This window comes from Erpetoichthys calabaricus, chromosome 12 (genome assembly GCF_900747795.2).
Source record: "Erpetoichthys calabaricus chromosome 12, fErpCal1.3, whole genome shotgun sequence".
Classification (NCBI taxonomy): domain Eukaryota; kingdom Metazoa; phylum Chordata; class Cladistia; order Polypteriformes; family Polypteridae; genus Erpetoichthys; species Erpetoichthys calabaricus.
The window spans coordinates 136,394,473-136,408,062 of NC_041405.2; the positions used below are offsets into that span (position 1 = coordinate 136,394,473).

At 40.6% G+C, this 13,590-nt stretch overlaps 1 protein-coding gene across 1 annotated transcript in view; it reads left to right on the forward strand.

Moving 5' to 3' along the window:
• The first annotated feature begins 251 nt into the window (after positions 1-251).
• Positions 252-13,590, forward strand: part of LOC114663166 (transmembrane protease serine 9-like) — a 47,559-nt gene continuing 34,220 nt past the window's right edge. Inside the window, exons 1-5 of the mRNA XM_051935413.1 lie at positions 252-312; positions 473-632; positions 4,840-4,975; positions 6,790-7,020; positions 7,519-7,686. Of these exons, the coding sequence (XP_051791373.1) occupies positions 261-312; positions 473-632; positions 4,840-4,975; positions 6,790-7,020; positions 7,519-7,686 (747 nt within the window). The 5' untranslated portion in view covers positions 252-260. The remainder of the gene's footprint in view (positions 313-472; positions 633-4,839; positions 4,976-6,789; positions 7,021-7,518; positions 7,687-13,590) is intronic.

Consider the following 13,590-nt stretch of genomic DNA (forward strand, 5'->3'; position numbering starts at 1 on the left):
AGCAATGGAGCAATGTTGAGTTCCTAATGGACAAGAGCAGTGGTGCTGTGCCCCCAGTTCAAACCCAATACTTGCATTTCAGGTGGCAGCAGAAAAAAAACAAAACTCTGTAGCTCCCTACCTGAGGCTTCTTTCCTTTCCCTTTTTCTCTACTGCAAGAGCAAAGTTAAGTAACACGTGAGCCCTGTGGCTTGTGGTCACTCACTATGGCTTTTAAATAAGCCCGAAGAAGGAAATAGCAGTGTTTGGGGATTAGAGTCATGCAGGGAGTGTATTGGAGCGCCATCACTGCTGTCTGTCTGGGAATGGCAGGTAAGTGAATTGGGGTGTGGCGGGCGACTTGGGGTTTTAACTATGTGGTGGCCATTATTTGTCCTTCCAAGACATCTGAATCAGAAAGCTTTAAATGTGCTTACAGGTCTTATTTGAGTTTTCCTGTTCTTTGACATATGTACATCTTCTCTCCTGTCAGGTGTCTTTGGACACGAGATTACTGATGGGAATGAAGCCAAACCTCATAGCCGACCTTACATGGCACGTTTGCTGATACACACAGAGACTGGCACTGTGGGCTGTGGAGGGTTCCTCATTCTTCCAAACTTCATCCTGACTGCTGCTCATTGCAATGAAGGGTAAGTTTCGTACCAAATGGAGATATCTTGTCAGCTTTGTCTTAATCCAGGCAGTCATGGTCTGACCTGAGGAATGTGGCTTTCATTACATCCTAGTCCCAGTTATCCAGTGGAAAAGCAAAATGTTAACTCTGAGGGTAATAGAAGTGTATGTGAAAGGTTCCAGAGAATGAAAAACAATTGCTGAGGTATAACCTTGTGCAGCAGAATTCTAAAGGTTTCACCTACAATTTAGGAGGGCAAATCAGACTTTTGGATGGGCAATTCATTTGATAGATAGATAGATAGATAGATAGATAGATAGATAGATAGATAGATAGATAGATAGATAGATAGATAGATAGATAGATAGATAGATAGATAGATAGATAGATAGATAGATAGATAGATAGATAGATAGAAAAGGCACTATATAATGGATAAGTGGCAATATTAGAAGTGATTATGACTAGCACTGACAATCCTTCCTTTAGCCACCAACTCATTCCATGACAATGTTTTAAAATACACAAATGGGTCTCTTTACAGACCACAGCCCTTGGACAATATTATTATCCATCATGTACATCTGTATCCTAGGCAATTATAAGAGTACCAGTAACGGTGCACTACACGATAACATTCAGTGAATACACTTGACTTGCGCATTCCTAGTTTTCATCCTCTTTCTCTGTACGTTTAGCATTCATTTGCTCAGAGGTTGATGCCCTTGCTATGAAGAGGTAGGGGAAGTGACGGTGAAGGTGGTAGGAATGAGAACGGCGCCAATATGCATGTGCCGCACGGCTACCCTGCTGGCCACTGCCAAGAGTTGATCCTCAAAAAATTAAAATAAAAATAGGAATAACCTTGGAGGTCAATCATCACCCTGAAAGCAGACAGTAGACGTCACATTGTATATGTGTACCAAATTTCAGGTCAATAGTTCAAACAGTGTGTGAGCCACAGGTGACTGAAAATTCTGGACAGACAAGCGGACAGCCACGGTAGCGTATTATATATAAAGACTTTGTCAGCATGCCCGTGTCGATCAAACAGAGGAAGTTCTGCAGTCTATTTGTGACTTTACTCCGTAGAAAGATAAGTAAATGAATCAAGGTAAACAGCATTCAATGTGGCTTTTATATAAGTAACATTTAAATGTTTTTATATAAAGACCATCACAAAACATAATCACAAACTGGACTTTGCATAATACGTTGGCGAGCTCTGTAAGCCATGCAGTTTCATTGAAGGACAGATGTGGAGCAGACTGACTGGCTGGATGACGCCTGACCTGTTGCTGCATCCAAACGGGGCCATTGTTCACCTTTACGCCTGGTGCAGCTGCGTTGTTCTTATATGTGAGTAGACATTTCTTGCGAGGAGGACTTCTGTTCTCTTTCTCCGATGTAGAACCCTCATCCTCATCTAAGTTCACCTCTGCTATAGCACATCTTTATTTGAAAACTAGCAGTATCAGATCAGGGGAAGTGTGAAAAAAAAAAATAAAAACGCTAACCCTTACAAGTACTAAATGTATGTTTTTATTCTATAATAATAACAGTAAGAGCAGCTCACTACTCAAAATGGTAAATCTAGGAAGCCCCTGGAATCAAACTGGGAACCTCTTGATTAGGAGTCATCAGTTCTTACTGCTGCACCACCCAAGCGGTCATGTCAGTATTGTACCCTAACCTGATTTCTTTTTCTACGGTTACATTCTTGAATAAAAGCGCACTTGTTTTGTTATACTTGTACCTTTTGTGAAAATGTTTATTTGATATTTGGACTTCAGTCTTCACACATCATACACTTCATGTCTATATTTTGTCAATTAACAGGCAAACAGGCCATGTTTTTTGACAGCTCTCATAATTTAACAAGCTAGACAATGTCGGCCTGGCATAACATTCAGGTGCTTTTGGTGACTAAGTAAACTGATATGTGTTTTACGTATTTTATTTACTTCATCACATTTTTGCTTATTAAATATTTTTGTAACAATGAGTCATATTAAAAAAGTAATAGCAATTATAGAAAGCAATTCCATGTGTTAGTAGACTACATTAAATACATGCATTTTAACAGCACTTTACAATAGAGTTATAAGTTATAATGGAGGCTTGTGGTGGCTCAGTGGCTTTCATATCCAGCAGATTGTAATTCTGTGACCAACTGCTGTTCAATTCACTTAAACGTAACATTTTTGAAAGTATACCCAATACATCGAATTGCCTTAACTCAGTCGGCTGTATATCCAATCATGATGGTATACAAAGTCAAACAATCTACTCTCAAGGTAAAACTGAATCAGTAAATGAATTCTTAGTTTAAGTCGCACAAATCATTTCTTTAGTTAAAGATACACAGATTTGTAAACTAGCCATTGCTTTTCAAAGGGAGATTATAATATTTCAGAACTTTGCACAGCACAATCTCTTAAAAATATCTGAATGAAAGCTGAAGTGGCTTGGCAAATTTTTAACAGAATTGGTCTATGGGGTAAGGGGGGGGGGGGGGGGGGGGGGGGCAAATTGTTTCTTTCTAACAGCCAGATGGATGGACAGACAGACAGGCATGGCTATCGCAATAAGTGCTTCGGGCATTATATATGAATGCACCTAAAAATGAAGGAATCACACTTTATTATTGTTATTATTATATTATTCAAAATATTTTCTGAGACAGTCGCATTGCTACTGCCTATATCAAGCCTAGGGCAGGACATAGTTCAGTTTTATGTGATATGTATGTAACGTGTTTTATGGGATTGTTTGTGCTAAAAAATTACCTTACTATGTGACAAGTATCTAAGATGGCTGCTTTCTGTAGTTTTATGTTTGTGTATTTATTTAGATGTAATGTCAGTAGGCTTTTGTGTAGTGTATGTGGGAGGACACCAGCAGTGGATACAGCAATGGGCACAATGGTCTCCTTGTCCATTCTCCATAAACGGTGCATTTCTTCTGTCATTCTTCTTCTTCTTATTATTATTATTATTATTATTATCCTCTGGATGTAAAATAAGTAATTATTAGTAGATTTTAGGAAAAAAACAACATCTATTAAGTTCAGGCTTTATTTCCAGATATTGCATATCATTATCATTATTATTATTAGTAGTAGTAGTAATAATAATAGTATCATACTTATTGTCATTACGCGTATGTTTTTTTGATGTATGGGGAGTGGTGGCTCAATGGCTAAAGCATCTGCACTGGTATCTGAAAGGTTGCTGGTTCAAATCCTGTTACTACCAGAAAGGATGTTACTCTGTTGAGTTCTTAAGCAAGACCCTTAACATACACAACGGCCAATTTAGCATTGTCAATTAACTTCACTTACACTTCTTTAGATTGTGGGATGAATCCGGAGCAAAACCCATGGGTAGAACATGCAAACTCCTTGCAGGAATCACCCAGAGCACAAACCCCGGTCTGCTTGTGCATCAGTGCCACCGTCCTCCTTACCTAAAATCAGTTTGCATTAAATTCATCTGAATGATTGGCCATATTGAATGATTGTATAAAATTAATGGGCACCAAAAATTGAAGGTAAGGGCTGAGGTCAAAGCCTAATGTTTAGTGTAGGCTAAAAGGGGTCTGGTGTAGAAATACCAATTTAGAAAAGTTTATGCTGCAAAGAGAGGTTTTATTTGTAATTATTCCATAGCATTATTGATTCATAAATGTTGGTAATATAATTGCAATGTGCAGTGACTATTATTATGTATGATAAAGATGGACTGTGGTCAGCTTTCTTTGAAATTTTGTCACGACTAGCAGTCTGTCCTTCTGATTTCTTATAATTAATGTACTGTTTAAAAAGGTGAATGTTGAGACCTCTGCTCTTTCACATGTGGATAAAGAGAATAAATGACACAAAGATAGCAAGACAACGAAGGGGATCATCCATACTCAAGCTGTTTATGTCTGATTTAATGATTTGAGAGCATTTGAAGCTCAATTCAAACTTTGAATTACCTTTATTTTCCATGGGATGCTTTTATACAATTTACTTTTGCCCAGAGACACTCAACCAAGCACACAGCCATCATCATGTGAAGCAGATTCCTCATGTAGGGCCTGCAGTCAGCAGTATGTGCTTCACTTCAAAGTTGTAGTCTCAGAATTGGGCAGTGGTCTAATTTTTAAGGTGACTACTAAAAGTCAAGCGACCTCTCCCTGAACTCCTTCCTCTCAAGTCCTGCCTTTTTCATTTACAGGAGCATTACTGCATTGCTTGGAGCTCATGATTTGTCAAAACAGGAAAACTTCAGGCAGAAGATACCTGTGCAGATGCACATACCCCATGAAAATTACACAAAAGCGGTGAAGGAGAACGACATCATGCTTCTAAAGGTGAGCAGGCCATTCTCTTGCTTGTCATTCTTCATCTGTGAGTCTCATCTTTCCATTTTGTGGGCCCTAAGACTGGAAGTTGTGGTCCAGAGACATACTTTGTAGACTTTTGCCTGAGTGGACGATAACTATTTCAGATATGTTGAGTTTTCAGTTGGAGGCCCATTCCATCTCTTCCCTCTAAAAGTTTTCCTTGAGGAGACGGTTAGTGGTGGCATTCTTGATGGCAAATTAAAGGATACACATGTATATGTAGGTAATAAAAAACACCAAATGTGCAGTCACTTCTTGTTATCCCCAGGAGATACGTTCCTGAAAAGTCCCATAGATACATAAAGCACAAATACTGAAGCATTGATCCTATGGGGAAAAAGAAGATTGAATGAGCTGGAACACCAACTCAGGGGAAGGAGTGGTGGAGTGAATCGTGGTCAGGCAGATGTTTGGGCCCTCCGCTCTCACCTCTAGACACTCAGTAATGATCCTTCCACAGGTTCACCTATGGATACCTTGCTATGGCTTTTACTTCTTCCATTGTAAAGTTTGATCATCTTCTAGGTGCTCCAGCAGAGGCCACAAGCAACTGCAGCAGGGCGAGCCCATGTACCTCACTAAGCCATCCGATCAGTAGTAGTGATGAGCAGTGTGTACAAAGGGCAGGGACTTAATCAGTGTGAGCTTATGTCCGCACAGAGTGAGAATTCTTCATTTGTGGGAAACAAATGCAAGTCTTGGTCCCCATCATGAATAGGGTTCGATAGCTTACCTCCTAACCCCGACACAGACAGGCAGAACACAGGTTTAGCACACAACACACGGTTTATTTACAGTTTGCCTTCCACAACACACAAGGCAAAGCACAACACAGACCCTTTTGCTGCCAGTCCTTCTGCCTCCACTCCTCCTCAGGCTTTGTCCTCTTCCACCCGACTCTGGCCATTGAGTGGTGGTGAACAGCTCCTTTTATAGGGCACTCGGAAGGAGTCCAGGTGCCCAACGAGCTTCTTCCGGCAGCACTTCCGGGTGTGGTGGATGTGCTGGCAAATCGGACCCTGTAAAAGTCCAGGCACCCCCCTGGTGGTGGCCACGGGCCACAGAAGGGTTGAGCTTCAATGCTCACAACCCCAAGGGAGCAGCCATCTGCTGGTCTGTCTTACAAATACTCTCACCTCAGGTCCTTCCATACTCAGGGCGTCCTGGCCGGGTAAGAGTTCCGGCCATCTGCCACACCCCTTATCGCTGGGTAGACACACGCTGATCTATTCAGTGTAGTGTGTGTGCAGCTTCGGACATCTAAGAGCATCACAGACCTACAGTATTCCTGCGATTGCTGTGCAATATTGTGAACAGTCAGGATTAGACCAAGGACAAGCAAAATGGGTTACACTTTTGTAATAGTAGATAAGCAAATCTGTAGATAGTAAAAATTTACTGTACTACCTGGCCATTCATTCAACTGATCTAGGAGAAATTTGTAGGGTGATATGGCGGTGTGGTTTTTAGTGTTGTTTTCTCGCACCTCCAGTTGAAATCCTGCCCTGGTCAATTCTCTGTGGAATATTAATTTTATCCCCCTATCTCAAATTTACATGGGGGTAATGCTTCTTTACGATCCTTTAAAGAAGATATCGTGACTGTCTGTGAATTTGCTGTCACCTCATTGACAACAAAACATTTTTTTTCCCAGATTATAGGCAGGCACAGATACAGAGTAGTATAGTCAGTATCAAAGAAACTGCAGGAAATTCAATATTCCCCAAAAATGGGAGATGAGGCTAATAATCTCTTCTTCTTTGCTCTCCTTTTTGAAACAGCTGAGTCACAGTGCTGATATGGACACACCTCATGTGAAGCTCATCAGACTCGCGCAGAAAGGCGAGATCATCCCTCCTGACTCCCCATGCTCGGTGGCTGGATGGGGCCGCACCAGTTCCAATGGGACTGCCAGCAGTGTGCTGAGAGAGGTGAACGTGTCAATCCAGAATCAGTGCGTATCCCCCTTACAGATCTGTGCGAGAGGCACTGGCAGCAAGGGCACCTGTTTTGTAAGTCCAAATTTCTTTGTTATACAGTTAGGTCCATAAATATTTGGACAGAGACAACTTTTTTCTAATTTTGGTTCTGTACATCACCACAATGAATTTTAAATGAAACAACTCAGATGCAGTTGAAGTGCAGACTTTCAGCTTTAATTCAGTGGGGTGAACAAAACGATTGCATAAAAATGTGAGGCAACTAAAGCATTTTTTTTAACACAATGACTTCATTTCAGGGGTTCAAAAGTAATTAAAGCTGAAAGTCTGCACTTCAACCGCATCTGAGTTGTTTCATTTAAAATTCATTGTGGTAATGTACAGAACCAAAATTAGAAAAAAGTTGTCTCTGTCCAAATATTTATGGACCTAACTGTATCAGCTTAAGAAGCCAAAAAGCAATGAGCTTTACTTCATGCCTAAAGGATCAGCAGTGAAGAAGAGACAAAAAGAAACTTACAATTACTTGTGATGTCCTTTAAAGTGACCTTCGCTTTTGTTTACTTGCAGGGAGACTCAGGCGGACCACTGGTCTGTTTAACCAGTAGTTTTGCAGCAGTGGGGATTGTGTCGACAAGTGATACTAGTAACTGTGAAGACCCTCACCACCTGGACATCTATACAAAGCTGTCCGTGTACAGTGACTGGATTGAAAGCAAAATCAGCTCCAGTTCTTCTGCTTGATAAGCCCTTGGGTGCCTTGATGAGATCACCAAACCTGCAGAACAATGCCAGCCAAGCCTCTCAGCTAAGATACGCTTGCAGTCCATTGAATGCGGCTTTATTTTATTAATACAAAAAGTCATTGCAACAACTGGTGGACTGTCCAGGCTTGGCTATTCTCTTGTTCCCTGTTCTTCTGGATTAGGTGCCAACTGTAAAAAAAAAATAAAATATGTTTTTAATTGAAAAAAAGTAATGATAATAAATAGCATTTGCATTTTTTCAGAAAAAAAAACACAATTAAAAAAATTCAAGGAGAACTCGAGTAAGATCTAAGTTCTTTCACAAACTTTCTACCAGTGGTATCTCACTTTTGTAAAATTTGAAATCTTAAACATTGGACTTTAAAACTAAAGGCTATTGTTTCAATTCTTGACCCTGACAATGTCGCTTATCCTGCTTATGCTGTAATTCTAAGAATACAAGTAAATAACTCTACTATATGTAAAGCACCCTGAGGCAGTGTTAACTATAAAAAGGCGCTATATAAAATGAAGATTGCTTGTTCTGTTCCCTTTCATGTCCTTCATATACTCAGCAAGGTTGTGTTAAATCTCAAGATAGAACAGAATAAACTTTTTCATGTCTTAATATGGAGATTGGGTTTCTGTGTGGTGTTTTTATGTTCTCCCTGTGTTCATGTGGGTTTTCTCCAGGTTCACAATTTAAAGGCAGGTGAATTTATGTGTGTATGTATGTGTGCTCACCCTGTGACGGACTAGTGCCCTGTCCATGGATTTTTCCTGCATTGTGCCATATGCATGCTGGGATAGGCATCAGCCTTCCCATGACCCAGCTTAGGATAAGGAGGTTTGAAAATTTATGGATGGATGTCTTAATACCTATGATGGACCTCTTCATATCAGCAACTCAAGTACTTGATTTCACAAGAAGGTCTTCATCAGCAAACCCCAGTCAAAATTCTCCATCATCCAATTCCTAAAATATTCCTTCCAATAAAGAATCATAGATAAATGGATCACATTACCTAATACTGCAGTTGAAAGTTATACCTTAGAGTCATGGGGAAGAGTGGCCATTGGGAACACCAGAAGATTTCAGCAACAAATAAAAGACAGCCCCTACCCAAGTGGTCTAACCCTGCTTTAAGTGCACATTTCCGTTCTTGGGAAAAATGAGATGACCCCGTTCCAAATGGTAAAGTCCTTCCCGAGTGAGACTGAAACTATCCATCCATCCATGCATTTTCTTAACCCATTCACTGCATGAAACCCTTTTACAATGAACACCAAAGGCAAAAGAAAAAAGAGAGGTGGTGCTGAGAAAACAAGGAGTAAGCAAAAAAAAATACTGCACTGGAGGAGGATGTTACATAATGTAGGAAAATGTCAGATTTCTTTAGAATAGGCGAAGAAGGGTGTCATCCATTAAATTTACAATGCTGCATTGAGTTACGACTTCAGTAGCACGGGACAATAGCAAAGTAGCCAGCTAGCTATAGTAGCAAATGTGATTGGCCGCACAGTCTGTTATATCGCTCTATTATAAAAGAAAATCCTGAGACGAGACTATTGCCATGTGATTTTTTCAAGTCACGCCCTCCTCTGAACCATATTCAACCATATCCATGGTCCTCTCACCTCTCATTTGTGTGAATGCTTTTGTCAGACACAGTTCCTGCGCTCTCAGCACTTATAATTTTTTACGTTTTCCTCACTTTAAGTACCCAATTAAAGAAGAATTATTATGTCAGTCAATCAGTCATTGTCCAACACGCCACATCCTAACACATGGTCAAGGGGGTCTGCTGGAGCCAATCCCAGCCAGCACAGGGTGCAAGGCAGGAACAAATTCCGAGCAGGGCACCAGCCCACCGCAGGATGTATTATGTCCAAATCTTATTGAAGAATTTCATCCCTAAGGGTTATCAACAGAAGAAATGAGTACACGAGCAATCCTAGCACCGAGAAACGAAGTCAAATGAATTAACATGAAAATTGTCGATCGATTACACGGCAAATTGGTTAAATGCATATCAATAGACTATGCTGAAACAGTTGGTGGTGATTGTGTGGAAGATGAAAACATCAGCTTACAATATCCCGTAGAATTTCTACAACCGTTAACACCGTCCGGTTTTGCACCGGTAGAATTACTGTTGAACGAAGAATGTATCATAATGTTATTGTGTAATTTATGTCTGAGTGATAGGCTATGCAATAGGACAAGATTAGTTGTATTCAAAATTGGTCGAACAATTCTCACATGTAAAATTTTAACAAGCGACAAGAAAGGTAATGTTGTACATCTTCTGCAGATAACATTAGACACCAAAGGAGATCTTGATATGCCATTCGTACTAAAACGTTTAGAGTTTCCTGTTAGAATAGCTTTTGCTATGACAATTAACAAATCACAGAGACAAACATTCAAAAAAGTCAGTTTATTTATTAGAGAGAAAGAAACGATATTCAATCACGGGCAGTTATATGTTGCGTTGTCACAATGTAAGTCCAAACATAGAATCAAAATTCAATGCAATATTGAAAATTTTATTAAAAAAATAGTTTTTACTGAAGTTTTACAGTAAAAGTGTAAGTTTAAAAAGTATTTGCATGTTAATTTCAAAGCCAAACAGAACGAAAACGTATAACGGAACAAATACCTCTAATGCAACATTTCTTACATTTTACTATTTTTTACTATGGTTAATTACTCGCTGTAATGTAAAATAGTTAGTTCTATTATCCATATGTAACAATTCCCATGAAAATAACAGTCTGTTTAAATTGTATATCTTCTTCCCCATACACGAGCAGCAGATTTGCAAAGTGGCTAGTGTGTAGCACCCACCCGGGTGTTGGCGAGCAAAGTGAGCAGGGGGCACAGCACCCTAGTTGCCTAAAAGTCACTGAGTTTCTAGACTTATTAACACAGTGTGTCTAGCTCAGTGTTTCTCAATGAGATGTGGGTGGTCATTGATGGCTGTTTCAGCTAATGCTGACCTCTCATGCAATCAATATTTTTCCACCTTTCTAACAATGACCATTTCATGAAGGGGGATGCTACCCCGCTCTTGAAATTGTTACACAAGGGGGGTCAGGCTCCTCTCTTCAACTGCTGCCTATGGCTTGACTTTGAACTTAAAAAAGATAGAACTGGAACCCAAGACCATAAAATGTTTAAAAACACTGGTGTAGCTGACACTGATATGTGGTGCTGCACATGAGAACACAGTGTCACGCATGGGCGCCTGAGGATCAGTTTCCAGGCTCAGAAAAGGCCTGCAATACCTTTTACCCAAGAGAGGGCACCAACACTAACAATACAGTACACCCCCAAAATTCGCGGGGGTTACTTTCCTAGAGCACCCTTGAATTGTGAAAAACTGCAAATTTTGGATGTGGTAAAAAAAATTGCCTATTTTTATAGTTTAAACCCTAAATATGCCCCAAATATGCCCTAAAACACTTTAATTTAATTTCAAACTCAGCTTAATACATTACCTAAAAAAAAGAATGTAAATGTAAACTCGTATACTGCACAGTACTGTACTGCTATGTAACCCGCAGTGCTAGATGTAAAATACCGATATTACCGCTTTATGTACTGTAATTCATGCAAGCGCATTTTCATTACCAGAAGCCTTAGAAGGTGCAGGGCGTTTCGGCTTTAACCCTTAATCTGCCACATACTTGGGGGTTAATGCATCCCTGGGCGCCAAATACTTTTTTGCTGCACTTTAAGTAAATGTCATAATTCACAAAGAAAAAGTGAAATTTTAATGGAACACATTTTTTTTTTCATGCAAAGAGCATCACAATTACTACAACACTGATCATTTTTACACCCTGCTAATGAACTGTAAAAACTATTTAAAAAAACTACTGGAACAATATGTACAAGTTGCAACTGACACAATGGATGAAATTCAGTAAATCACCGAGCCAACTGCACTTGAAATGGCTGCACGCAAGGACACAGAGGTAAGCACTGACGCTTGCAGGCTTGTCTAGTGCAGCGGGTCAATCCCAGGGACAATGAGGCTGCAGTGCTGCAGGGTGTCACACTTGGGTCACAGAATTGCACAGAAACACAGGAGATTGTTGAAACAGAAACTTTGTTTAAACACTTCATACAAATGTGTCTCTTTCAGAAGTAAAACGAGCTCAGTATGCAGTTAGATCTCGATTAAAAGAAACATCATAGGGGAGCACAATGGGAGCAGGAGAGAGAAACAAAGCAATCAGTCAAAAAGGACAGGTGCTGTTCAGGCTTTTAAGTATGCATAGCGTCGTGCGAGAAGCATATCACAAGTAAGCCCAGCAAGTAAGGGAGCAATGTGAAGGTAGTCTATCAGCGTTTTTTAAGAGGGGTTTTTTGAGGAGTAGCCATGTCTTCTAGGGGTGCATTCAGCCCCCTGCTCATAAGGAGCTGGCAGTGGTCATGAGCTGGCTGCTCAACGAATGTACGGCACTGACTGATCAACTCCTGCGTGCTCACAAACGGCACTGGGAAACGACTATAGCTGATTGTGGCAGTTTAAGGGTTAAGAGGAACAAAACAGAAAACACAAGAATACTCAGCTGCAGATGCATTACAGTCAATCAGCAGCAAGTAGAAATGAGTAACGTGGTACCGGTCCGGTGCCACTAAGATTCACACCGTTGAGAAGACGGCGATTTAATTTATTTTTACAGTGGAGATTCCAGGGACGCACCCAGCCTTGGCCCGACCCACACGGACTCACAAACAGAGACAAAAACAAAGCAAACTGGTAGGTAATCAAACAGCAAATAAAGAATGTAATGAAAACAAATGAAATAAATGAAAACAACGATACCACCCCTGTTCCCCTTATGGCGATTACACATTAAATACAACAAAGCACAAACAGTAAATCACGAAAAACGTTCATGAAAAACGGCAATGGATGAAATGTAATGATGAAAATAGATAGTCCAGAGATCAGCACGTTGAATGGGAATGTAAAGATAGTCCTACCGCTAGTTCCTGAAATGGTGAAGACGGGTGGACGGGTTCAGGAGCACTTCTATCTTTGCAGGATGGCCATGAATCCACTTACAGTCCTCATGTACACACAGATGGCAGACAATCCAGACACACGAAACGATCCAGGACAAAACAATTAAGTACAGGTAACCCAACAGAAGGCAGACAGACAGGAACTTGTAACACAATTTACAAAAACTTTTTTTTGCTTTTGGTCACCAGCCCCCTTTTAAAAAGCCGCGCTGACATCCTTTGACCCCAACAGCCCCAGCACCCTCAGCAGAAGACCAATCACAGCCACTGCAGGGACTGCTGGGAGTTGCAGTTTCAAAATCTATTGGCTACTTTCACCATCCCAAGCCGCGTTTTCCTCTACAGTTACTTTCTAGTTTCTCTACAGTGCAGTATTGTCACGATAAAAGCCATAAAAATTGCAGAGGATATTTGTGGTTTCCGCTAATAATTATTTGAAAGGTTCTAAGGAAAAATCCGCGAATGACTGAGGCCGCGAACTCTGAACCGCGACTTTGCGGGGGTCTACTGTACAGTCTGTTTTCTCCTTTATAGCTCAACCCAATAAGGGTACCTCAGCCACACCCCTGCTCAACTAAGCCACGCCTCTTCCTGTTAGGACAACATTAATTTAAGGGCTCCTAGAAGAGGGCATCTCAGTCAGAGGAACACAGTCCTGCACGACACAGCTCCCTGACCCAGACCAGCTCTGCAAAGACCTTATATGCCTTCTTAAAAGGCACGTTTTACTCCTGATATCTGTTGCACCACTGCACACTCGGTTTTGTTCTTTGTTTTGGACACTGGAAGTAGATGAGGTGGCCTGGTTGGAACGGCAACTTTTTTTGGTTCTCCTATCCCTCAACTTGGTGA